The sequence below is a fragment of the Grus americana genome, chromosome 8 (assembly GCF_028858705.1).
Source record: "Grus americana isolate bGruAme1 chromosome 8, bGruAme1.mat, whole genome shotgun sequence".
NCBI classification, from domain to species: domain Eukaryota; kingdom Metazoa; phylum Chordata; class Aves; order Gruiformes; family Gruidae; genus Grus; species Grus americana.
Window position 1 is genome coordinate 4,617,747 of NC_072859.1, and position 27,901 is coordinate 4,645,647.

The 27,901-nt window shown below is 41.8% G+C and overlaps 1 protein-coding gene across 3 annotated transcripts; it reads right to left on the minus strand.

Moving 5' to 3' along the window:
* Positions 1–590: 590 nt before the first annotated feature.
* On the minus strand, positions 591–27,013 carry DHX9 (DExH-box helicase 9). Of its 3 annotated transcripts, XM_054833222.1 has the most exons (27): positions 26,768–27,013; positions 24,866–25,006; positions 23,500–23,611; positions 23,135–23,229; positions 22,601–22,746; positions 19,467–19,513; positions 18,679–18,812; positions 17,997–18,086; positions 17,740–17,901; positions 16,349–16,426; positions 15,854–16,045; positions 15,204–15,345; positions 14,603–14,685; positions 13,228–13,384; positions 12,500–12,597; positions 11,446–11,659; positions 11,154–11,248; positions 10,910–10,983; positions 10,093–10,245; positions 8,940–9,100; positions 7,156–7,267; positions 6,325–6,486; positions 6,039–6,166; positions 4,728–4,957; positions 2,746–2,861; positions 1,685–1,885; positions 591–1,037 (listed from the first exon to the last, which is right to left on the minus strand). In XM_054833222.1, exons 1-27 carry the CDS (start codon positions 26,876–26,878, stop codon positions 782–784), a joined length of 3,690 nt encoding a protein of 1,229 aa, XP_054689197.1. In that variant the 5' UTR covers positions 26,879–27,013; the 3' UTR covers positions 591–781. The 3 variants fall into 3 exon arrangements, with proteins under 3 accessions (XP_054689197.1, XP_054689198.1, XP_054689199.1); XM_054833223.1 differs by lacking the exons at positions 14,603–14,685; positions 15,204–15,345; XM_054833224.1 differs by lacking the exons at positions 22,601–22,746; positions 23,135–23,229; positions 23,500–23,611; positions 24,866–25,006; positions 26,768–27,013 and adding an exon at positions 20,509–20,632.
* Positions 27,014–27,901: the final 888 nt, after the last annotated feature.

Consider the following 27,901-nt stretch of genomic DNA (forward strand, 5'->3'; position numbering starts at 1 on the left):
TAGCAGTTCTGATTAAAGAAACAGTGCTTCACCCTTACCTAGTATTAGCAACTCTTCATTAGAAATACAAAAAATGTTGGATTTGCTTGAAACTTCACTCCAACACCAACATCTCCCACTGCCTCGTAAGCGCAACTAATTACTGGTTCTGAACAAGCATTCCAGTTGGATTAGTGGGGAGGTTAATCTCCCCAGGCTCGGTAACGCAATGGGATGTCTGCCCACAGACACCTCCCTGTGCTGCCAAGGCCCTGCAGTACAAGCCGTGTGCCTGCTGCTGCCCCAGGCCAGCAGAGCTGCTTTTGTGGCCATGCTGCGAGACAGGTAAGGGAGTTTTGGGCAAAAAAAAAAAAGCCCCCAAAACCATAGACAGATAAGCACTGCAGCGAGGCCTAGTCGCACAGTTTATTAGACAATGAAGAAAAATCCCCACTGAGTCCAAGTTCTGTGATTCGAAATTTGTTTGGCAGAGAACGGTTTTAGACACTGGAAAGGTTTCCTCAGAATGCTTATGCCTCCGACAAGCAAGACTAGCAAACGGCGTCAAAATCTAAATCCAAATACAGAATTAAATGTGTAGCATGTAAGTCTTTAAAAACAAACTCTTTATTAATAATAAAATGATACAACTGGCAGTAAATTCCCTAAGGGCACGCTATATTACAGAGCTGTACTTGTACTAAGGAACTGACATTGCAAAGAGACTGGTAACAGCAAGGAAGGGATCGGGGAGAGAAACTCACTTTTGTTGAAGCGGAAAGGCTTCGCTGAACTTCCGTAACTACCAGCCGCCCCTCCCTGGATCCCCCCAGCCTCCTCTGTAGCCACCGCCTGCCCCTCGATAGCCTCCTCCTCCTCGATAGCCTCCCCCCGGGCTACCTTGGTATCCTCTTCCTCCCGAGCGCCTGCCGGAGTAGCTGTAGCCACCATAGCCTCTGCCTCTGTAGCCAGAGCCACGCGGGTAACCTCTCCAGCCTCTGAGGCCACCGCCATTGTCGTAACGAGCCATTTTGGGGGGGCGAGGACCATCACCGTACCTGGCAAAGAGAAACATTATATACTCGATGTAATCTTATAGCTTCCATTTTTTTTAATTATTACAGGAATAATCAACTGCAAGATACCCAGTTAAGACACCCCTATTTTCTGTTAGCAGGATACGATGTTTGAATTACAGTTGCACATTTTTCTTTGGTTTGTTCTTTAAATGACCTTCAGCTCACAGGTGTTTTCATTTGGCTTTGCTTCGGAAGCAAGACACGAAAACAAGGGGCAATGAAGGGGTGCAGGCATAGCCAAATATGGGCTTATTTCCAGAGACAGAGGTGAACAGGTTTGCCCAAAATAAATTTGGATTATCTTTTCCTTAAGTCATTGTGGTTTGGAAGAAGCAATGACAGCTTTTATTCCTGAGAGCCCCTTGCCCTTCCTGTGGAAACAGGCAGTGACCTGTCTACATCAGACTCCGAACACGACGATTTTACATACGCTCAGACTACCAACTTTGAAACGAAACCTGAAGCTCCTGTCCACACGGGACAAGACTCTCCTGGTGATTTTAGCTCTGGGCTCCTGCAGCCACAGACTTGACAGCTCTGACCAGCTCTCTTCAGGCTCTTGGTGTCCCTTGAGGGCAGAGGTGCTGAGCGCTCCTTGCCCTGCACCCCCGGCCACCTGAGCTAACCTCGCGTTGGCAGCCATCAGGCTGATGCCCGCAGCCGACGGCCTGGAGATCTGACGGATCACGTTCAGCATTCGCTCGTTCACTGGGTCCAGCTGCCGAATGATGTCAGGATCTTTAGTCACTTCCACAACAAGAGCCTCCATCGCAGCACGCAGAGCAATGATGCAGGCAGCTGCATTGTGGGGCATCTTCAGCTTGATCCTAGAGCACAAAGAAGTATGTTAGATGGATCACGACTTCTAGCAGAGAACCTGTTACAACAGATGTTCCGTGGAGTGGTCTTGCATTGCGTGCTGCACACACCGAACCAGAAATCTATATCCTCATCTCTGAAATTCTAATTTGTCAATGAAGGGACATGAAATTCAGGAGGCAAATTTGCAAGATCCCTAAAATGTGACGTTGTTAAAACAGAACTATCCTTCTGTTTAAATTTGCTCTTGAGATGTAACATACTCAAGTAATGCCAACACGTAACCAGAAAGATACAAAATTATAAACTAAAAACATGGGGCTCCTCAAGATTTTTGAAAGCTCCAGGTCACCCTCAAAAATATTAGTGAATTAAGCTTAAGGAACTCTTCACCTCCATTTTACTGGCTGAGGCAGGGGAAAAAAGAAAGAGACATCCAGATGGTGTTTAGTCACGGCCATAAAGCACGTGCTGCCAGAGGCAACTGGCAAATCCTTGGCATTTCCCTCCTCAAGTTGTGTTTCAGAGACATAGACCCAATGTTCCCTCAGCCTCTCTCTGAAGGGGAGGTCCAAAATACATAGTACCTCTTATTCGCGTTCCAGCTAAAGGGGAAAAACCACCAGGTTTTATGGAAATTCCCTGGTATCGTGTTTTCAATTTAAGCAGATAATCTGCATGAAACAGTGCTGCCAATATAAACCCCTCCCTTCCTCAGAGGAAACAAAGGTAATGCCTCCACAATTAGCCCGTAGCGCTCAGCTTGCTCTGGGGTTCCTATTCTATAGAGATTTACGACTGCGTTAGCAGCTGCCCCCCCCCCCTCAGCCTGTACTCTTTCGTAGACCTGAATATCATGAATCCATACCAGTCATCTACCAGAACGAGCTCCCCATCTGACAGGACTTTCTTGGAGGCAAAGAGAAGCAGCTGCAGCGGGCTCACCAAGGTCATTGCTTTGGCAGAGATGGCTCGTGTTCGAATCTGCAGGTGGAAGAGGAATACGACTCTTGAAATGGAAAACAGATCCCTACACCTTCCTCTGGCCACTGAAACCAGAGAATTTTGTAAAAAAAACCCCCAAAAAACAAAATACAAAAACAACACACAAAAAATCTAGGTATAATGTTAGGAAGTTACAAGGGCACATGCGCATACAAAAGTGAACACTAGGCAGATGTTTACCAGGATTCAGTACTGGCTGGTGTAAAAAACCACCACCAAAAACTACTCGCCATTCAAAAGCATTCGTTTTCCCATGGCTGCATGTCTGCAATTACACAGCTGACACATTGCAAGATCCATCTCAGGCTCTGCCAACCTAAAAATGACCAAGGCATTGCTGAATTACCTTCCCACCCTTTGCATTGCTGGGGCTCTGATGAAAAACCCGCTGCTGCTGCTTTAGTAGGGTCCTACACACACAAATTTGGAAGTTGCTACACGTCCGTGCAACCAGCCCGCTTTGTCATTTTATAGAAACAAGACCGTAAGCTCGTACTTGAAGCGAGCACTTGGACAGTAACAAGCCCGAGGCAGAGATAACAGCGCTGACTACCAGGGCTCTGCCCTTCAGCGTAAAGAGGACCTGAAGAGCAGCACTTGGGATTCCAGCCTCCTACCCTGACAGCTGCCTGCCTCCCTCCCTCCCGTCTTTCACACGTGGGCAGAATCAGTTGTACTTGTTTGTCCTCAGGGAGAAAATTTGCTCCTGCCTGGAAGTTACCACACATGCTCAAAAGAGAGGAACTTCCAGAAGAGAAATTGTGGCAGAAAAATGGGAACTCACAGGTCAGAGAGAGACTGACAAATGCGGCAGGAAACAGACAACTGGACCTCAGAGAGAAACTTTCTTTTAGCAGGTACATAATGGGTAGTCACTCTTAGTTGCCCATGGGTATTTTGGTTTAATAAAGCACAGCTTTTTGAGTTCAAAAGTCTTTTGGTGTTTTTAGGGGAACTCGCTTTACAGAGCTGGTCGAGGCAGATCAACGGTCTGACCCACTTGCGATCCTGACATAAAGGGTGCAGAAGAGGCAAAGCCTCACCACAGCTCTGAACTCTGTGTGTGGAAACCCAAAGTATAAAGTTGAGCCCCCAGCCAGTGCCCAAAGGGATCAAAATTCCACTTATTACCAACAAAGTGGTTTATCTGCCACTACTAAAATAAGTTGCACGTCAGCAAAAAGGATTGAGGATATAAAAACCAGCATAAATTGCCATGATTCTGAACTAACCAGTGTAGACAAGGTGACAAAAAAAGAAACCCCTATGTGTACCTGCACGGTACATGCTGAGTACACAAAATTAATGGGATGGAGGAAAGGTCCTGGGGACCCTGGGGAAGGCATCTCGGGGAGTTTCCAAGATGCTTGGGAAATGGGAGATGACAAACTACCTACGTGCCAGAAAGGGAGCACCCCACGGCCGTATTACATGTTCCTCTTTTCTCTCTGGATTCATAAATAGCAGAAGTGATAAGGGCAGAAATTCTCTAGTGCCTAATTAGAATGGAAGAGCTCCTAAAGCAATCTCTTAAAGAAGATAATAATTTAGATCTTTCTCTATGACCTGGCTGTTTTCACAAATCCCACAGGAACTGTCTACAGAGCTAAGACCTCTACTTCTACTGAAATTGGTTGATTGGAAGTTACTGTAAAGGCTGAGTGACACCACGAGCACATAAGGTTCACTTTCTGGAAAAGCAAACGAACAAAACCCAAGCCAAACAACCCCAAACAAGCTAAACACCACTACCTAGTGTATCTTTTCTTTTACGGCTTCTTTACCAAAAAGAGCCTCTGAGACAACTTGGCAGCACGTGATCAAGGACAAATTCGAAGTCTTTACCTTCTCTCCAAAAACAAAAAAAGGCGACGGATACTTGATGTCCTGGCTGCTGAAAGGGCAGTTGACAGATGACTTGTGGATGAGCGCATTGTGCCCCTCAGTGGTAAGAATTTTCCTCTTCTCCTTGTGGTAGCAGACATTGGGGTAGACCCCAAAAGCAAGCAGGGAGATGACAACATCCAGATTATTATCTGGTCCAGTGTTGTTAAATGGTTGAGTCATCAAGCATTCTGTTGACAGAGAACAGAAGACTGGCTCTCATCCACGGGTCATGTAGGACAGCACAGCAGAGTTGTTTAGGATCCTGGATCAATGCATTTTCTGATTCAATCAACTGGTAGATGTGCAGCTGTTCTCAAATGACCTCTGCACCCAAAGCATTTCAGTTCTACATTCAACCTTCAATTTATTCATGGAGAGCAAAAGGCTGAAAAATACTACTGCAAAGAGATGTTTTTCTCTCCCAAGCTCTTAAAAAACAAGGAGAGAGGGGTTTGCCCAGAATGCGCTGTACCACAGTGTGTTTCCTGTCATTTGTTTTGGAGACAGATCTTTTGGGGGAGGTCAGAGTGGATGTTTTCATTAGTTTATTTGTTATAAACCTCCCCAGAGTCTCCGATGGCTTGTTTTCAGGTCATCTTGCCCAGAAATAAAGTTAAGGATAAATGCAGCAATGATCCTAGCAGCATGAGGAGAAAAAAATTAAAGGAATTTAAAAAAAAAAAAAAAAAAAAAAGAGGGGGAGATGAACATCTGCTGAATCCAGCCACCCATGCCATTTAACTGAGCAAGCTCCTCAGGAACACCAGGCAAATTCAGAACCTGTTCAACTTTAAGAATATTTTTATTTTTTTCCTTAGAAAATCGAATAATATGCCACACTACTGCACATCCTTCCTGTGGCAGAAACCCAGAAAATCACAGCGCACCTAGCACACTGTTTAGATCACCCAGACTCCCTAAGGCTAATGAGAAGGAGGCGGGAAGCACAGCACATACTGGAGATGCAACAAGTGAAGAAGAAAATCAAGGAGGTAATTCTCTAAGGACAATTGCTTAACAGATTTTTAATCCTGCAGCCTCCAAAATCTCCTTATGTGGCACCACAGCCATCACAAATTCTCTACGAGAGAATGAGACAGCACTAAAATTTCACCTGAACACAGCCGTAAAAGCAGAACAGCTTTATGGCAAACCCACTACTACAGGCCTCTGTGCTTGTGTATTCATCATAGATTATCGTGTGTGTTTGTTTCTCAGCTCATGAGAAAATCAATCATTAAATTACTATGTCAAAACAGAATTAGTCACCTTCAGGGAAGCCAGAATTAATAAGTATATCTTTCAGCTGGACTTTCGCTTCCCAAGTCATCCTAAGAGTAGCCATGCTGAGCCTTTTGTGTTCACAAAATCTTTTTTCTGCTTCTTCACCACCCATTCTAAAAAAGAAAACAAATAGAGTGAATTACAAGCCTGTTCAAGAAAAGGAAGAGCGCGACAGTTTGGCTGTCACAGCACCCATTGACATATCTAGTCTGGTCACAAAACTGCGGACCCCGTGTAACTTCTCATCAAACTTTGTGCCAAGATAACATACCTTGCATCATCCCAGGCTTGGAAGACGGAGAGCAAAGCAACATGATCTGAAAACCTGTTCCCAGCAAAATTCCTATGGACATAACCCAGTCGTTTGCCTTCACTGATGAAAGGTTCGGGGAAACAGGTGGCTGCAGAGATGGTACAAACAGCATCCCCCACACTGAAAGAAACCACAAAAGGTATCAGGATGGGGTTTATTCACAGCACTGCTGCCAGCAGCTGCTACAGCCTGGTGATACCAGTAGAAACTTCTCTGCTACAGACTTAGTAATTTGGCCCTTATCTACCAGAGTTCTTCACAGAAACACTTCCCTGGAAGGGGATGTTAAAGTAGCTCCAATACCAGTACCGTCACAAGCATTCACAAGCTCTTCGTCTATCTTCCCTCCCCTTCCCCTATCCATACACAGGTTTTTTTCACCATCTTCTGGTGGAAACGACCCTGCAGCCTTCGCAATTACAAAGAGCGGAACTTCACTTCCGCTAAAGCAAAATGTGCGGATTCATTTTTCTTATTATCTAGATCTCAAATTTCACACCTCTCCACCTCTAGCTCACTGCTATACTTCAGTATTTAAAGTCCCACTCTTAATTCATAAGTAATTAGCCTCTCCTGGTCCTTTGTAGTTAACTCTGAATTTCAAGACTACCTTATTCCCTATACTCTAAGATATTTATCCTCTGCTCTCATGAATATTCAGTTTCCTATCCCTAGTTGTAGCATTTATAGCCCATCTAGATGTACTGGTTTTTCTCTTCTAGGGTGCATGTCTAGAGGCTCAGGAATTCAGAGAAACAAGAAAAAGACCACTGAAACCACTAAACTTACTAAAAAATACAGCCCATTATCATCATCTTGCCCAGACGAGGTTCAATAGGAAGTTTGGCTAGGATTCTTCCAAGAGGTGTCAGCTCATCGTTGGAATCCAGGGCATCAAGCTCTGAAACAAGATCTCTTATTACCAAAGACGGTTATCCAATCCCAGAAATACTTAGATAAGAAATTCAGAATTTTATAATTGTGTTCAAATAGAACCCCACCTGTATTTAAGTTTAATGTTGATTACAATATTGCCAACCTGATTTTCAAAACTGGTCTGAGGTCAAATAAACACATTTTACTTTAGCTTTACAGATGTTTTACTACCTCCTCCACAATTAAAACAACTACTATTTAATTCACATACATATTTTTTCCATTTCTTTTTAGTTTGCTTCTGTGCAAATCACTATTGAACTTTTTTCAAGTCCCTATACTTGATCTAATTAATCTAACCTAATTTCTGCCTCAAATCAAAGCAGCCCTATCACAGCTGACCGTAGAGTCTTCATCGCAACTGGCAAATCACAGAACCCTCTGTTCATCAAAAAGAGAGCACCACAAACTCTCTCCTCTGTGAGGCTTTGCCTGCCTCTATTTACAGACTGCTTTGGGAAACTTCAGCATAACTACAAGCTTTATATTTAATAAAAAAAAAAGCTTTGTAGCCTCAGCAATTAGATGGGAAAGTGAACAAATAAACGACTCCTTAGCCACTATCAAATCCATTGTTCTTGGTATCTATTGAACTCAAAAGCCTAAAGAGTATTGCGAAGAATAGCATGTCTTGGCCACCCCAAACACATACAGGTAGCAAACATGCACTGAAAAAAAAAAAAAAATAATTACATGTCACCCAGGAAATGGAGGCACATGCAGAAACGTCTATGTGGTGTTAGAACTGAAAAGATCTGCCTTTTCGCCTGGCTTTGCATTTCCTATCTGCAGTGTAAGAAAAGCACTAACAGTTTTTAGATCAGAAAGTCGTTAAACTTGAATACATATCCCTAGCTATGTTTTTCATTCTGGCCTCCCTTCTGCGTACAAGCAATGTAGGCTCATCACACAATTTTTTCATAAAATCAACAATCAAACAGGTATTTCAGTTCTTCGAAATTTTTACAAATGCTTATTTAGTGACATTTGCAAAGCCTGCTGAGCTTCGAGATGACTGTTTTAAATCCAAAGCATGAATTTAGGGCTCCTCCCTTCTTCATTTTACTCATATTCTAGCCAGTCCCTTGAAGAAACTGGGGCAACAGCTTAACTCAGTTTCTCCTGTTTTGGGAAGATACTGATGCTTGCATATTCATAAACCGGAGATTAAATTACTTGATAAAATACTGAGATCTTGGGTCAGCAAACTGTACAAAGCAGTAATTATACAAGAAACTACTAACCCCTCTTCTTCAGCAGTTTTATAGTAGTTTTGTAAATGCCTCAGGCACGGGACCGAGTCTGTGTCATACACAACAGTGCCACAGCTGGAAGACAGGAAGCTGGAAGCTAACGTAAGTTACTGGTAAAATAATAAAACAAGCCTTAAGTTTGAAGGCTCAAGTTTCTTAAAAGAATGACACTCCACTTGGGAATTCAAGTATTTCTTCAGCTGCAAAGAGTCACTGCCACCCACACAACACATCCAGGAACCACCTTGCTGTTTCAGACAGCGTGCTTACTACACAAACAACCTAACCAGAGACGCTAAAGCAGTTTGTAAGTGATTGTTACACATGGGAGATCACTTGGAGCCAGCTTCACTGACATACAATCTTGTGGACAAACAGTGATACCTCTTAGCGTGCGTTCTGCTTCAATCACCGCATCCAAAGGTGGTGGTTCTATCGCTTTGGCCAAAAATTGACCAATTCCTCCCAGCCGCAGCAATTTGATGCTCAAAGCAATTTCATGAAGTGGTGTTCGAAACATTTCAGGTGTTGTATGAGTTTGAAGTCTGGAATCGGAAAAGAACAGACAAAAAGCCGCCCATGTTTTTCTGAACGCTGGCTTTGATCACCATCATGGGTCACTCCATCAGCACAAACTATCACCCCCCAAAGCAAATACTGCTTCCTGGCATCGACTCTCACTGTGCTCCTCTAACTCAGTCTCTTCTACCGGTATTTATCTTCCGTGCTTCTCAATTCTCATCTCAGGGTAAATTTACAATGGAAATGCAGAGGGTATAGCCCTCACATCACCACTACCCTGACCACATAAAGAGTCTGCACAGCTGAGGCCCGCTTTGCAGCACGGCTGCGTCCAGCCTCCTCGATCAACTCCAAACCACCTAACTCCTGCACATTTCTGCTTTGAGCACTAAGATTAAGTATTTTTGCTGCATGTTTTCCAAAGGTGTTTTTCTGGTCAGAAAAAGACCTGATGGAAATAGATGGAGCTCTTAAGTCTTTAGCAACAGACAACTAGAAAAGGTTTCAAAACACCTTGAACAGATATGCAGATTCAGCTGGCATCCAATTTAGATGGTATCTCTCAAAAGATTATCTACACAAGTCCACAAACACTCTTTCTTTCCTAGGAACCATGGAGCTAATATATTTTGGGTTTACATTCTTTGAAGGAAGGTAACCTGAAAGTCTTGAAGTCCCATGATTACTTCAGTAGCCTAAAATCAGTTCGCTGTCAAAAATTCTTTATTAAAGTCAGTCCACTGTACTAGGCATCACAGCTAAATAAATCTGAGCAATTTAAGGCAAGTTTTTGACCAGGAACTCTTTATGCACCTCATACTACGGGCAAAAGTATATAAACATACCTAATACTATTTTTAAGCAAAAGAACAGAGAATATTCCAGTGTGAACTGACTTCATGCATCTCCTTTCTGCGCTTTCTGAAACTATTTCCCCAGTTTGATCAGAAGTAGCATACAACAGTTCTGAGAGAAGTCTCTGAGGTTGTTTTATTTCTAAAGAGCACAGCCTCACCTTTCAAAGCGAGCTCTGCTGCACAAATGGAAACAAAATCCAGCACGCACACGTCCGGCTCTTCCTTTCCGCTGCTCCAAATTAGTTTTTGATGCCCAGACTGTGGCATAGTTTGTCATGTTGTTATGAGCAGTGAACAGCTTCACTTTTTGTCTGTTACAGAAAAAAAAACAACAAACAAACCTACTTAAGATCAGATGTTCTTTGTCTTGAGTCCTCCCATCAGATCTTATTTTATTCTGTGCAGCCACGCTGCTTTTAACAAGCGAACCACCCGTGTTTGATTAGCTAAGCTTTGGGTAGTTAGCCATCTGTCTGGAAGGTAAAGCATCATGGTCTTTATAAAGCAGCGCCCCAAGGTATACACAGAATGAAGTTTCAACAACTGTCTCAAAAACTTCAAATTCTCATGCAATTAATGAGATCCCTATCTGTAATTTGCTCAAGAACACGCACAGCGAGACAGGATCTGTAACAGACTACAAAAATCCTATTTTCCATCGGCTCTACACTGAGTGTTTGTAATATTCATTTGGCAGACGACGTATTTCAAATACGCATGGAGACCCAGTGACACCTCAGATGAATAGTGCCAGCCTGACTGCAGCTGACCAAAACCAGCCCACTGACATGCCAGTGCCGTTTGTAACCGTGTCGAACGGCTCAAGACAATGCAAATTTGTCTTGAGTGAGTTAGAGTCCTCAAATTCGGCTCTGTGACTGTGGGAACACAAGGCAGTTCTGTCTGTTCAGAAAACCTTTTTTTGCATTCCAAAGAATAGGATTTACAAAACAAAAAGCTACTTCATGAACTCACTTGCAGGAATCTATAACATAGACGACATCATTGATGGTAATGCTAGTCTCCGCAATGCTGGTAGATAAAATAACCTATGAAAAAAAACAGGAAATGCATATTGAAATATATTTGGTCTGAAAAAGTTAAGGATGGACTGCAAGATAAACTACATAACCCCTATAAAAAAGTCAGCAGTACATTCCACAAAAGCACAACAACAGAACAAAGCATGTTACACTCCACAAAGAGAAGGTTCTCATACTTTCGTTACTTCAGGAGGCACAGGATCGAACACTCGTCGTTGTTCCTCCAGAGGAATTTGTGAATGCAGAGGTAAAATTCTATACTGGTGGCCCCCTACAACATGAATACAAGAAGGTCAGTAACTATTACTGCGTAAATCTCATTTTTAATTTGCACAACATAATCATTTCTACCCATTCATTCTCACAACAAATCAAGCCCACTCCCACTCAGCTAACTCTCATCTTTACACACTCAGTAGTGTCCTTTAGAAAAGGAGATGAAACATAATAAAACACAGTTGTTTGTACCGAAGCGTGGACTCATTTCTAGGTACTTCTGCATTGTATAGATCAAGTTCCAGCCAGGCAAGAAAACAAGTACAGCTCCCGGGACATTCAGGGCCTTGATATAAATTAGTAGGGCCTCAATGAGTTCAAAAGAAGTTTCTTTTTCATTCAGCTGAGCCATGGAATACTTTGTTTCTGGGCCATATTCATCGCTGCAGATAAGGTTGCAATTGGCCTAAAAAAAACAACAACAACAAAAAATAAACACACACACACAAAAGAAATCATATAAATTAATTTACTCAACCTGTGGAGACTGGCTGGCCAGGCAAATAGGAAAATGAGATGTGTGGATAGGGAAAACCATCTCAGGCACAGCTCACAGAATGACTCACAATAACCAGTTCAAGTCCTGCTTCCCCAGATTCCTAATACAAGAATGGAGTTACAATCTCACTGCATTGAGTTATAACTCAATACAAATTTGCAGCAGGAAGCTACCAAATGAATTTCACTTCTGTTCTGATGAATGAAGATATCATCATCATCATAAGAAAATGCTTCTCAAGAAATATCAATCCTTCTTTAAAATTTCAAATAACTGACCTAAACAGTAGTTTCAGACCTACAAATTAAAAGCTGTATCATGAAAGCGATTTATGTGTGTGTATATATGTATGCAGGTACGTATGTAAGCAAGCACCTACAGTATCAACTGCAAGAGAAAAAAGGAATCTAAATTTTCACCCTGAAAAAGTATCACCAAGCTCATATTTCTGTATCTATTTCTTCCTCCCAGGTCACCAACGTTTTCACTTTTAAAAGCATTTCAGTTCTATCTTTAAAGAGAAGAAAGCTGACAAAACACAAGAATTTTAGCTTCAACAAAAAAAGAAATTCTTCCATTTCCAAGGGCAATGGGGAAATTAAATTCTATTTCTGAAGTTAACAGCAACCTCAGATATTAAAAATACAAAAGCTGCTAAAAATGTTTAACAATGCCAAATGAATTACACTCAAGCTAGAGTCCTAACTGGCACTTGTTTAATTTTTCATATTAAGAAGTCAAACATACGTCATCATCTTCACTTTCTTCATCCTTGTCTTTCTTCTTCTTTTCCTTTGGAGGAGGAATGAACTCAGTCATTTGAATGCAATCTTCCAGAAAATAATCTGCCAGGACAGACAAGCATTGGTTATCAAGCCTGACCACTGGAAGCCTGCGTAAGGGAACAGAATTCTTTTTATCACCTCTCGAGATTCTCCTAATATAATCGTGATGTTTCAGATTATGAAGCCAAGATCGGAGAAAACTCCTTGGCTGTCAGCTAGGGTATGAGAATTATTCCCATGCTATTCCAATGATTATTTCTCTATTTAATATACTTCCACATATTTTTTTACTGTTTTGCTGGGGGTTTTTTGGCGGCTGATTTAAAGCTATTTCCATTATTCCTGATATCACAGACAACTGATCTGAAACACCAAAGCTTGACTATTACTATCTCATTCTCCAACAGAAACTACCCCACGTGGTGGTGCTTTGGGGTGGGTTTGTGTTGTGGGACTGGGTTGGTTTTTTTTGGGGGGGTGGTGGCAGTATTATTTGTTTGTTTGTGGTTTTAAACCAAACAGTGCTATGAAACGGTTCACTGTTACTGACCTCTTTGCTCAGGGTAAGCCACATCTGTAAGACATGACAACCCAAAAGAAACATGTATCTTGCCGCACCCATAATCTTAAAGCATATGACTGATAAAATAAAAACTAAAGCAGTTCCTGAGAGTTCCATCAGTGATTTACCTTGGACAGGGTAGGTTCTACCAAAGACCTCCACGACGGGACAGTTGAAGAAGTATTCACAGAACATACTCGTATCGATGGTGGCAGACATGAGGATAACCCTGATTTCAGGATATGCCTGAACTACATCTCTCAGCACCACCAAAAGAAAGTCGGTCTGCAGATAAAGAGAATAACAGCATCATTAATTTCCTACCCATAAGAAGCAACACCTTCCCAAGAGACCAGAAAGAATTACACAGACACATACATTTATTGAGCAGGAGCTTTGCTGGGCAAGAGAAGTAACAATTATCACAACAATATTCTATAACCAGAAACAGTTGTCAGCGCTTCATTTTGCAAATACTGCAATTCTTGGGATAGGCGAATTTTAGGATTTCCAGTGTAAAGAAGAGTTATTCTTTTGTCAAAATGAAACAAACTAAAGAAAAGCATTCAAAATTAGTTTGCTGGCTTCCTAACAATACATTAAGATCTAAGGTCTTTTTATGTATAAAGTAGCCATGGTTCATAAAACAAATAGGGAAGATTCAGTGCAATTGTATGCAACGTTTTATAGTTCTACTTAAAAATGACATTTATTTGGTTTTGCCATGCAGTTAGGTGGGCCCTTAGTTCAACAGATAAAATTCCAATCTCATTCAAAAGTTGAAAACTTGTATTTTACATCATTAATACAAACTGAACAGACGAAGAGATCAGAAAAATCTGCATTGCAATTCCATCTAAATGAATCCCCAAGTTCTGTCAAAACAAGCTTAAACACCACCTTAGAACTTAGCGGTTTCTCTCACTCTTTGTATGGCAAAGGTGAAAACTATACGGAAGAATCAAAGGGACAGAAAATGTTTCCCGTTTCTTAAGTTAACACACAATCCCTCCCCCAGTTACAAATTCTATTTGTAATTTGTTGCACTTTTCTTTGTGTCAAAGCCAAATTGCAATGTGTCACCATCAAGATGGCAGCTTCAGTAAATACCACTGCCGCTCCATCACAGTAATACAACACTGTCAGTAGAAAAAGCACTCCAAAAGAAAAGTGACATTCAACACGCTCCCACATTTGGCCAAGAAGTGCTTGTACCACGGCATTCTATTTTCCCAGAGAGGACCAGGACATAGAAGGAGATCCTAACAGGCAAAAGAGATAGGGAAGCGAGTAAGCACAAGTCCTTGCTCTTTTAATCAGGTAAGGAGTTATTAAGAGAAGAATTTCTAAGAATCTTATCAAAGATGGAAAACTCACATATATGGCATTTAGCAAAACCTACAGTTTCCTTTCACATGTTTACTATTACACAAGAACACATGCAAAAGTTAAACAGAACAGAAGCACAGAGAGAAATAGGATCGTGATCACCAGCTAACTCACATTAATGTCTCTCTCATGGATCTCATCGACAATAACATGACTAATGCCACGGATCCCAGCCTCCACCTTTCTCAGAAAAACACCTTAAACAGACACAGTAGTTAAATGTTCACATAGGTCACAGCTCAGCCTTCCCCCCCGCCACCTCGCCTCATTTCATCAAGAGCAGTTGCACTGGTTTAAAAATCAAGACGTAACAGGCTGCCCAGCATCTTTTACAGCCCCATTTCCAACTGCCGTGCTTTCATCTGTGCAAGTGCTGGGGAGCACAGGAAGTATTACTACTAGAAAGACTCTTTCTTCTTTCCCACCCAATACTGCTTCCCCTTCTGTCTTTTAAGGACAATCAATATATGGCAATTTTATCTCTTCAGGAGATTATTTCTGCATTGTATTAGACCTGTGTAATCCTACTTCTGAACTACAATCTTAATCTTTCTCTGCACAACAGTATGTCAGCAAACATTCTATTTAAAAAAAATTGTTAGTCTTTTAAATCTTCTAAAAATTTTAATGCCACCATGTTTCTGCTTTTGCTGGTAACTCGAAGAATTCAGACCCGTAATTGATAAGCTCCAAACATAAACCGAACAATACAGACCTACAGTGCAGAACATCACACTGGCATGCGGCCGAGGAAGCACAGATTCAAATCGCACGCTGTATCCACAGCTTTGCCCAGGTTGTTCTCCCCTCTCATAGGACACACGCTCTGCTACAGAAACTGCACTAATCCTCCGAGGCTGAGGGATGAAAAAGTTTTCTCTAACTTAATGATGAAGTTTTTTAAGTTTATCAGAACACCACCAAAACCAAGAAAGTCAATTATAAAAGCTACAGGTTTATATAAACATTTCTTTACAGAGTAGTCATTAAACAGTAATATCTAAAACAGCAGGCTTTTTTTCTTCCAAAATGGTCAATTCTGCACATGAAGTGACAGAGGAGGGATATAAGGATGTATGGGAACCACCAGCTGGCATTTGCCAAATCCTTTCCCCTCGGTCTGCCAAAGAGTTTTCCGCTGGGCAAGGTACAGGCCAGATTATCCCAACTGTAGATACACGAAAGAATAACACTCCAAATGAAAATATACATGATGCTGAGGTTTCTCCGACATGTAGTACCGAGGAGATAGTTTTATGAATGATATCCTGTAATGATAATCAGATTTCTCAGCCCATCCTAACTGGTGATTTCTAGCGTCCGATCACAAAACTTAAGCAGTTGCATTTGTAACACATTCCTCACCTGCGTCACTACTATGTTGCACTCCGCAGCTCTGTTGGTTTTGATGTATTCGTCCAGGATGTACTGTGGAACTTGTGTGGTTTTGCCACAGCCAGTGGCACCCCGAATGACAACAACAGAATTGTAACGGATTGCATCCAGAATTTCACTTTCAAAATTCTTCACAGGTAAGGCCTCTCTCTCTTGTTGGATCTGGAAAAAAATTCAGCATATTTCCAAAAATCAACCTAATCTGCTACATGTGCATACTTTGTCTCGCTCTTCTACACAGGGTTTGCTTACGCAAAGGAAAAACTGCGTAAGAACAAATCACAGTTTGTATTTTTTCCTTACACAGCACACATCCATCCCAGTGCAACACCCAGCTCTTCTGAAAACTTGGTGTGTATTACTACCACAGTCCAGTCTTACACACTTTGTATACGATACGTTCAACCTCTTTCGGAAAAGAAAAAGACTAGCGCAAGCACACCATGCTACAGGAAGCACACTTACCCTTTGCAATTCTTCATCCTGCTCCAAACGGTATATGAAATCACTTTTCAAATCCATGCTTATTTGCTCTGGAGTGAGCTGTAAATACAAGACATTGTTTGGAGGCTCTTTGACCCTTCTGCTTATCTATATCATCACTTCAATATCAAATCAGTCACATCAACATCATGATTCCTAATATCAGTAAAGGATCATTTCCTGTGTAACACTCTGAAATCAGTTCTGCCTATGAGCTATTTTATTTCTTTCATTCCAATGTATTAAAATTAAATGGCTGTCCTCAAAGAAGTTTCTCAGAAAGATCCAAAATACTGAAAAAGAATGATTGTTTAAATTTAAATACTTTAACTGCTTGAGAAACATACCCTATTCAGCGGTAAGCCAATGAGATACTGAGATGATCATTCGGTCAGGAGTTTTTAACGTAAGGAATGAAATAATGTAAGCACATAACCACCCACAGAACAGTAGCTGAAAAGGGAAAAGTGAGCAGAGAGGGAAATTTATCAAGCAACTAAGAAAGAATTCTAAAGAAATTCAAATTTGTTACCAAAGGGCTAATTGGTTTTACTGAAAACAAGTTAGCTGCACCATGACTAGCACATTGAAATCCTAATGAGATCTGAAGCCAGCTCGATTCGTATTCTGTGAATACATCAATTACGCGTTTTAAGAAGCAATACTCAAATTTATATCAGTTTCATATTTTTTAAAGCTATATATTATGATCACTGTTAAATTAATGTCATTTATGGGAAAAAATGGAATCAAAAGAAGCATTAAATTATTATTTTGGTTATAAGTACACTGGTTCCTCTGTTGTAGGAAACTGAAGTTCCTGCCCCAAGAGTCTTTTCTGACCAGGTTATACCAGTGGCCAAATTATGCCTCCAAACTTGGCAACCTAGTATTTCTTCCCTTCTTCCTCATTTTATCATGCCACATTGCTGCTTTTCATTTGTTCTGTGGTGACTAGAAAATGACAAAAAAAGGAAGCAGGCTGATCGTGTCGTGACACCGGCTTGGAGCAGTTTCTCCTCCCAGAGAATAAAGTCCCAGCACAGAAATACGGGAGAGAGAGGCTAGAGAATTATAAATGACATGCCCTTATGCTTACCTTGTAATTTCAATGAGAACTTTGTACAGGCTGCACAATAGCAGGCAAAAAGTGAAACAAAACAAAGAATTGGGACCTTCAAGACACTGTTGCTCAAAACCTAATAAAACATGAAGTAAATACAAAGAACTCCTAACAACGAAAAGGCCTCCTTCCTCCAGGTCAAGAAGGGAAGAAATTTTATCAGTGGTTAAATCCTGGGGGAAAAAAGCATTTAAGAGCTCTGGAAGCATGGGGAAAACAAAGAACAAATCCATTTTTTAAGCTGTCTTACATTTGCCAGAGGACCCTCATCAATATTGCAGCTGGTCCAAGGGTTCCAGTTGGAATGAGGCGGTGACCATGGAACGACTCCCATGTGACTTTGTCTCTGCGACGGTTCAAAATGGGCCAACTTTCCAAAATTAATCAGAACTGGATTACTGGAATCTTCAGGCTATAAATCCAAAAGCAAAGTGGGCAAAGAAAAATAAATGTATTAAACAAGTAGGCTTGATGTTAAATACTGGAGTATTGGAACCACACACTCACCACAGGCACAATCTCCAGAGACAGTTCCCGTACAGTGTTTTGCAGCCGATTTTCTAAGTCAGAAGACAGCGACACCTCATAGGGTTCCATCTATTAAACGTTTAAAAACTACATGTTAATATACACAAAAAGACAAATGGAAGCCAGAACTGCAGGCTACTAGAGAGTATACTGAACCATCAAACATGGCTAGAGAGTACCATCAATTAAAAATTCGGATTCTTGAAACATTTTACCAACTTTTTATCCAACAAGCATCTCTAGAATATTTTTAAATATCTGAGTTTAATTTCAGAAGAAAACATTCCCAAACCTGTGACCGAATACCAAAAAAATGCTAACATGCCAGAGAATGAAACCAAATAGTCAAGAATTGTACAAAGCATAAACAGAAATCTTTAAGCTTCTAGAAAATTTGTACTGGAAAAAGCATTTGTTATAAATCCTATTTCATTTAATATGCTGTAAAACTAGTTTACTGCTCCACTCACATAAACATGAAATTCTATTTCTGATCCAAATCACTGACCAGACCAGAAACAGTTGCTGGTCTAAAGAATCAAAATTATTATTAATTTGTAAGCTGTTAAATATCGAGGGCAAACTCACTCATCTTTATAAAAGAGTGCTTGTGTGTTATTACAATGAAAAGAACAATTTCTGACCCTTCCACCGGACTCACCAATTCTCCTTTTTTCTTTGCCTGTCCAGAATAAGGTTCTATGACACCAAGATGGTAGAGCTGTCTAACCAAGGAAAGGGCACAGGACTGTGCTGCCAGCTTTTTGTTTGATCCGTGCTCACGACTGAAAATCCCTGCAGCACACAAAGTTCAGAGCTGTAGCAACTAACGAGTCAAACAGCTTCCACAGAAGATACTACTCTGAAAATGGGCTTTGTGATTGTTCACACAGGCCAGGCTTCAGGGAAAGTGTCTCAAATCTCAATAAATCCAGAGTTCCAACATAAAATCCAACCAAGTCCCTTCATCAGCTGACTCCCAGTAGCTGTGTAATGTTACTTACTGACTTCCTGGGGAACTCCTGTAAAGTTTTTTTTGCATTCAGTGTCTAAGGAAGTATGATTATCCTATACCACCAGCAACATCGTACAAATTTCACAGCAAGCTCTGCGTAAATGGGTATGGTATGGGCAACATACCTGGGAATGTATTAGACACCTGCATTTCTCAGACATGTGAGGAACAACTAATTAACACAAACAAAACCTACTGTATCTCACAAGCATTTTTTTGTGCTGAGAAGAAAGATTAGTAGAAGCATGTAACAGACGAGCAGTAGAATGCAACAAGCACAGCACACAGAAAAAAGATTTCACATCAAGAAGCAAACATGAAACTTTACCTCTGGAAGTGGCGTAACTATAAAAGTCTGCACCCACGAGTATGACCTATTCCTCTGTACCAACACCCATCTCTTGTTATGATAAAAAATAAATAAGAACACTTACTTCTGCCCAGCTGCTTCACGTAAATATTCATTTCTGCAATAAAGCTCCTGTAAGAGAAAGAACACAAAGGTACAGTTACCAATAGCTGATACTGACAGCGCAAAAAAAGCCACTCTTCCCAATTTTTCTAGGCAAAGATCTGTGTCCTCAGTCAGAGACTCTCAACTCATCAATGGCCAAGGTAATAGTCCCTTTAACCCCAAGTTAGTAGGTAACAGACTTGCCATCAACAGAACCAGTAGATCTGTTAAGAAGAGTCCTGCAAATGCCACCATTCAGCCCTGATATTTAAAGCCACATTATTAGGAAATATGCTCTGAGCTGTCTAAGTTTAAGACAACAATTATAAAGCAGATAGTATGTTAATGTAACATTAACCGTAACCCACTAGTAGCCTGGGTTTATTAACTCGGATGCAACACTTAATACAGCAACACTGGTTTTTGCCACACATTGGCCAGCTCAGAGCGTAGAAAAAAACTAAAGCAGGTCATCTTGTCAAAGACCATTGAATGTATCTGCAGAGGAGGAGACAGGATACTTGAATTTTCATGAAGCCCTTATTGCCATGCTGTGGGAACAACATACAGTCAAAAGTAACTCCGTGCAGCAAATGTAATGGTTTGCCTAGTAGGCATGTAACCGATTCATTTAAAGGTCAACTGTTATATGAATTTGGGCTTTTAAAAAAAAAAAAAAAAAAAAAAAGAGAGAAAACCATATGTCAACAGAGGATGAGGGAAACCAAGACCCATGTTTTTAAGAATCACAAGCCTAAGCATTTATTTGCAGAGATTAAAAATTAAAGCCAAACTCTTATAAGACAGGATTTAAACTGGCAAATGTGATTCAAGATGTATGACTGGGCTTTATCAAACTGAGGTCGTCTTTGAAAACTATGCCTTGGTACTTCCACAGCTGCAGGCAGAGCCTTGCAATCTGTGTCCTTCATTTCTTGCTGCAAACAAACAAACAAGAAAAGGTTAAGCAAGGGACTTAAATTTCAAGTCAGAACTCCTTCCTGTACTACCAGCGAACTGACCTTCGGGCACAGTGGCTTCATGGGTCGAAGGCCACTGGCTTTCAGGGACACAACAGCCAACTAAGGCACCGATGACAGTATGTTTCTCAGCCAGGCCTACAGTCAGCATTCAATCTCATTCTCCTCCACCTAAGGGGAGAACAGCAACACCAGAAATCAGTTCACAGCAGAATCCCATGTGATTGTTTAGTACAGCCTCAGCAGCCCGTGTGTGAACACGCACAGATCTTTGGTGTCCCTCGCTGCTACCGTCTTCAGCAGGAACAGGAGGAGGCAAAGGCATCCCACGCTACCGATGGAATCCCAAAATAGAAAAGCCACACCCCATCCCTTAATATTTCGTTCATATTTTGTGTATTAGGAGAGCCGTGTTTATATTTACAATTTATACCCTCCTGTCATAATTAAAACAAAGTTTTCTAAATCTGAATTTTCCAACTAATACTAAGTTCTTATACCATATGATTATGATTACTCGACAAAAAAAAATACATTTCTCCTTTAAAAACCTCTGAGAGCAGGGCTGACATTTCTGTTATAAAGACCATTACTTTAAAAAAAAAAAAAAAAAACAAAACACAAACAAAACCCAAAACATATTACTGTCCTCAAAACTCCAAAACCATCTAAAATTATTCCTCTCCTGTTACACATACCAAAACGACTAAATGCAACAGTTTCCCCTCTCTCAATGAACGCTAGAACACATGAGGACAGTTTCACGCCTATCCAATCCATTGCAGCAGATAAATTAGTTCCCCCTTCTGCCATTCCATCCAGGGCAATTCACACAAGCTTTCCTGGATGTAGTAAATAGGAAACTCTGAAATGCTCTCTGGAAGAACAGTAAGTGGGCTGAGAAACATACTGTCATCTGTGGCCACCTCATTCTGCTCAAGATTATATGCCCTTAAATACAGGGGGTTTAATGCTTTTAGGTGCGCAAGGCATAACAAAATAAGCTGCACAAATAATCTGCAAGTTACAGAATGAAAGTGCTCAAGAACTACATCTGCCACAAGAATATTTAAAATTCCTAGTGCTGTACAAGCTAATTCTTTCTGTTACTCATTTAAGGGAAAGAAAGCTCCTTGCTTGAAAACATAAATGGAGATGAAGGGACTTGAAGATAGGTTTTAAATGAGAATTTAGAACTTTCTGGCACCAATACAAATATTTCAGATGTTCTAAATGCTTGCAAGACTTAAGAACAAAAGAATACCAGAAGTCCTGCAAGTAAGACTCTCATGGGAGACTGTAATTAGAGAATTCACTTCCTAAAAAAAAAAAAATAACTCTCATAGAAAACAGATTTATATAATAAAAAACCCCCAAAACTCAACAAGAAGAATCCAGCAGCAGTATGCCGTTCTTTCTGACCACAAAACATAATTATATTTCGCAAGCAATAATAGAATGTCCTAAAGTTTTGATAATTTCTAAAGACTATTCCAAACGGGAAAACAAAAACCAAAAAACCAACCATCAATTCTTTATGCGTAATGTTGTGTGTTATTTTGATTTGGGAGATGCACATGAGAATTTTCTGATGGGCAGAAAGGGAGAATGGGCAGAAAGTCAAAACAGAGTAATACCTAGCTGGTTTCAGCTGAAATTTAAGACCCTCAAAACTCCTTCAGGAAGATTCTGCCAAACTAATTTTTCCAGTAGAAGATTCTACTGCCAAAAAAGTTAATTATAATAAAAATATAAACCAATGTCCTTAGAGCATATTTCTACATAAGCTAACGTAAGCATATTTAAGATTTACTCAAAATACACAAAGGCAACTACAGTCCTTATCACTCTTTCCACTCAAACTGACACCTCAACAATTAGCTAGAGCACTGCAATCATTTTAAAAGCTGCACATCCGTGAAAAACCTTAGACAGAAATTTCTTCAGAGTCACTCGGATCTGGGCACCAAGGCTTATCACCCCCGTTTCAAGATTTAGGGATGCTGGCGGGCCTGGCAAAGAACACTGCTGTCTCAAATGGCCCTACAGAGCACTGCAAATAAGTGTGATTAGTCACCATCACCAAAAACATTTCTAACCCTTCATATGCAGAAGGTGACTAAAACTACCAAACCTGTTGTGATCAGGCCCCATTTCAGTGTATTTAAATTCTTCCTGAATCTTCTCCTTTTGGAAAAACTGGTTCAGACGTGCCTTGGCATTTTCCAAGGTCCAACTCCCGTGAAGATCGGCATTTATGTCCACTTCTGTCTCTGAGGTCTAATATTGGGGGGGAAAAAAGTATTATTTTCTCATTTATAATAGATTTCAGTTTTAAACATTCTTACATGTCTTTGAAATAACTTATCTAGATGCTATAAAATAGTTAAGACTTCATTACAGAAAAAGCTAAAAATTCCTCAGTATTTCCTTATTTTCACAACAAAATGTCTATGCAATTAGATATTCGCAGCACCCAGAGTGATTTATTTTGTTCTTAGCTTAAACAAGTTACCTTTGTTAAAAGTCAGCAAGCAAATCTGCAGCTTAAAATCAACAGCAAAATATCAAATGAAAACTGCAAGCTTGATTAGAAATGCTAATAAATTAAAGGAAGTGAGAGATACCTATTTAAAGAACTAGAGAGGAATTCCATATAAAGACTTACTGCCAGCACTTCTTGCTCCTCTTTCCTTGAATAATAATCTTGCAAGTTTGCACCCCGATCCCACTGAGCTCCATGCTTGCCACAGTTTCCAGGTGCTGCACATAGCAAAAAAAAAAAAAAAAAACCAAAACCAAAATAACTCCCCCGAAACATGTTCTTAGAAATGGAGAGGTATTGCCTGGCAGCCTCAACAGGACATGACCAGTCCCTCAGATCTCATGCAGTCATCCTCTGCCTCAAAACTACAATGACTTCTAACTGTCGTCTGTGTGCAGAATTATGCTACTTGAGAGAAAAAAAACTCACCAAAATCTATAGGCATTCATTACATCCACATACAGGTAAATCAGTTTTCACGGTCTTACCTATTTCAGTCTCTATAATCAGATGTGGAGGAAGAGGTCCACCCAAAGTAGAACTGGAAGCAGTAATATCTCTAGCCGCTTCACGTCCATCAGCGGTATCACCAGCTGCTGGCTAGGAGAGAGGATGAAGGGAAATATCAGCACATTCGTACAAAGTAAGTCTTTTTACTATTTAGCTAGAACACTGTTCAGGCAGTTTAAAGAGATCATGCATCATTATGCAATAGTTACCCTCAATAGTAACCCCCAACAGTAACAGCCTTTTAAAAACTGAAAGGAATACAATTGTTGGATGTTTGGCTTTTCGTGAGTCTTCTGTAAAAGGATTTCCAACCCTGACTTACTCAAGTTCAGCAATCATAAAATCAACTGTTTCAGTACCCAGAGTAAAATAACAGACACTGGCCCCAATCATATATCCAAGGGAACTCAAATATTCTTTACAAACACACACAAAAAAAAACTGCTGTAAGAAAACATTAATACCTTTAGGAAATGACAAAATTATGGTTAATCATTACAATTTGAATTCTTCCCATTTTGAGATGTGTACGTTTAGCTAACTGATCACACCACCTCTGCTTTATTCAAGATACAGAACAGGCTATCCCTTTTTAGCCACGCAACACGTTGCGTTGCCATGAAACTAACTGGTTCATCAGAAACAATATAGGTCCTGTTACTATTAGGCTTCACCTTGGCTAACGAGACAGAAACACTGCTTCCACTGATCAAATCATGTATCTTATACAGATAGATCCTTCACGAGGCACTAGAAAAAGGCTCTTTGAATGTATAATGTAGCTTCATGCTTTATTTATTGTTCTCTAAAATTGCTGTAGAGTTATCTTCCTCCTCAGCTTTTATGCGATAGTCATTGCTGATACTTGCGTGGCTCATAAACATCATAAAAAGCAGTGATCCTATTACACAGGAAGGGCTAAGGCAGAAAGCATTTACGATTTGAAAAAAGCCAAATTTTCAATGTCTGGTTTGAGATGTGATTTTTTTTTTTAAAGTACACAGTATTATATATCATAACATGCATTTAAAACAATTCCCAGTGTCAGACGAGAGTATTCAGCACAGTTTTCAGTATTCAAGTAAGGCTGCACCTTACGAGGGACTCTGAATTCTCCCCAGCCTCGCCAGTTCTGCAGGCCAACACAGCTGTCTTTACCAGATCAGTGAATATATACATTCACTGTATATATTCCAGCTTTCCAGCACCGCAAGCAGAAGTCCTACACTTTCAGTCTTCTTCACTGCACACGGGTGCTAGGCTGAACTCCAGGGATGAAATGCAAACGGATGCGCAGCACTGCAATTAAAGATCAGCCTTTGGTAAGGAGAAAGAGCAGCTTACTCCAAAAGCAGGAATTTCGTCTCTCTTCATTTCATTCACCCGAACCAAGTAATTGATAAAGTCTCGAGCAGCGTTGCTTTGCGCATCCTTCTTGTTAGTGGAATTGCCCATGCCAATGTAGTTAAAGCCTTCCACTCGAACCTGCAAATAAAAATACAGATCTGTGGCATGTACAAGTGAAAGTATCTTGAAAACCAGTCATATTGAAACACCAAATATCAGTTGCTAGTAAGTACAGGAGAAATATTATTACTAAGTACTGTTACATATCATTATACATGTATATATATGTAGGTAGGTTTTGAATGTATACATTATACCTATTAAAGAAAACACTCACAGTCCATTCTCAGAGATCATGAGTGTTTCCAAAAACCTTGTGGAAGAAAATGAACCTGTGTAGGAAGACATACTACCAACACACAGCAGCAAAACTGCCCAGGTTCACTTTCCTCAACCTTAATGCCAAAGCCTCAGACAAGAAGAGCAGGAGCAAGCTTGTGCTCGCTCGAACCCGTAGCTCCACGCTGTTACAGCTAGCAAGATTCAATGTATTTCATAAACTTAGAAACACGCTTTAGAACAGCAATTTTATATCCTGCTAGCGTGTCTGACAGGCTACTGCAAAACTCAATCACAGGAAATTTATTCAAAATTTAGACTAACTGGACATTTTACACCCACTTTTCTGCAACCACTACCCCTCACCTTACAGTAATTTTTTTTTCACATTTACAGCCAGCAACTCCATTTCATTTCAGCTTCACTTGGATAGACCACTTATGCATTTCTGATTTCTACTCTTTGCTCTGCTGACCATGCAAACAGCTCTTTACTATAGCTAGTTATTCTTCTTAAAAAGAAAAAAAAAAAAGTAAGCAGACTTGCATATAACATTCCAGCTAGCCCAAACGAGAGTTCTGCACATCATTGCTAATGCCAGACTGCATCTGTACTTCAGTGCTGAATCACCCTGGTAGCCAATAACCATTTTCTCATCAAACAACACGCTTCGTTAGTATTCTGCTTAACAGGTTCCAAATAACGAGCTGCCACTTTCAGCACCGACTATCAGCCTACCAGGACAACTGCATCACAAACCAAACAGTAACCATACTGGATTCACAACTGTCGCACCAGACTGTGAAAATCAGTAAAAGAGAATGTTTGAGTGAGATCTATCTGTTAAGTTTCTAGGGATGCTCACGGGGCATCAACATACACAACAAAGAAGGGTTCAACGTTGTAACTGTCCGCACAACCACTTCATATGAGCAACGCTCAACCTCGGTTACAATACCTTTAAAATTGTTTTAATATCACTGTGCTTCTCAGTTTTGTTACCGGTGGAGAAGACGAACGGGGGAGGAAGAGCATAACGACAAAATCAAGGTGTTTAACGCAAATCTACAACATCGCTACGACAAACTAGCACGTGGCCTCGCACTTAGCATCAGCTCCTTCTCAGAGCCCACCACAGTTCAGAGCTCACCCTCAGTGTCCAGAGCCAGGAGCGGAGCGATGCAGACAGCGCGCAGACCAGCAGCCAATCCAACAGGGATTTTTTAATACATCTCAATTCGAGTTCAGCAGATGGTCAAAGCTTTCCCAGAGGTGACACACAGCACCCCTTGCTGACAATTTTAACAGCACGAAGGGTCACACACACGCAGGAAAAGCGATTCCTGCTCACTGCCAGAGCTCTGTACCGGGCTGCGTTACTCTCACAGACCCCCTAAGCGCATTTCACACCCCGCACAAGAAGCCCGGGTCCTTTGTCCGCGAAACGGCCGAGCCTCCTGCCCCCCGGGCCCCCCTCGGGCCCCTTTCCCCCTCGGCCTCCAGCCCTCCCACCGAGGACCCGGCGGGCCCCCGACCCCCAGCAGACCCCCGGGCCCGCACCTCACAGAGGAACGTCTGCCGGCTCCGGCCGCGGCCGGGGCGGATCTCGTAGGCCGGCGTCAGCCTCCTCTTCCCGCACCAGGCGTACAGGTAGTTCTTCACGTCCCCCATGGCTCTGGAGCTAGGGGAGAGGTGTTGAACACCGGGAAAGCACCGGGGGAGACACCGGCCTGACCGCGGCCCGCCCGCCCCTCCCAGCGCCGGCCTAGCTGCGGGCAGCACCGCCTTCCCGCGCCTCACAGCGCCGGCCGCGCATGCGCGGCGACGGCGGCCGCGGCGGGGCAGAGCGGGGCGGGGCGGGGCCGGGGGCTGCCCCGGGCCCAAGTGCCGGTCACCGGCACCCAGAGCCGCGCCAGCCATACCAGCGGCCGCTTCCATCGGGCCTCGGCGGCGCGGGGGATGACACAGTCCAGAGTGCAGCAATTGGGGTCCGTAGGGAAAATTCCCGGAGACACCCGCCGCCGGCAGGCGCTTACCTGTGCCGTGCCGTTAAATACTCGGTAAATCACGGCACGACACTGCGGCGTCAGGGCGCCTGTTAAAAAGGGCCTAGCACGCCATCCCCACGGCCTCGGAGGCCTGGGGTCCCATGGAAGGCACAGAGCTCCGACAAACCCACACACACCACCCCAATTCCCTCCTCTGTCAAAGAGGAGCTCTCCTAAACTCCTCGTGAATTCACGGCAGGGAAAAGGCAGCTTTTATTACCGCCTATTTCTTACTCAGCGGTTACACAGCAAAAAGGAGTCAGTAGAATCTCCCAGGCTCGCGTTACGAGAAGTTAGCAACGCGCCTCTCCGTGTTTCCCCCTCTCTTTTCCCTGCTTCCAAACATCCCGTAGGATTTCTGCAGGCAGGAGCGCTGTCAGGGGGGTGTGGGACCTCACCTACTGCCAGACAACGAGAGCTCAAGCTGGTGGAGGAGGAGAAGCCCAGGGTGCAACAGAGCACCTTTCCATCTGACGGCAGGTGACTTTCTGCAATGGAGAGACGTACGGCTCAATTCTGCCTTCAGCGTTGTTGAAAGGGACAAGTATCTGCTCAGTGCAGAGCTAAGAACGTTGCTGCAAAAGTTTTAATTTTGCATTAAGCGGAGGTGCACAAAGATGACGAGATCAGACAAAAAGTGGATTTT

Coding starts and splice junctions, on each gene's coding strand:
- DHX9 (XM_054833222.1), bottom strand. CDS start 26,878: ATGGGGGACGTGAAGAACTACCTGTACGCCTGGTGCGGGAAGAGGAGG. Junction 12,598..13,227: donor TAGAACCTACCCTGTCCAAG/GTAAATCACTGA, acceptor CTGTCCTGGCAG/ATTATTTTCTGGAAGATTGC. Junction 6,167..6,324: donor CAAGCCTGGGATGATGCAAG/GTATGTTATCTT, acceptor TTTCTTTTTTAG/AATGGGTGGTGAAGAAGCAG.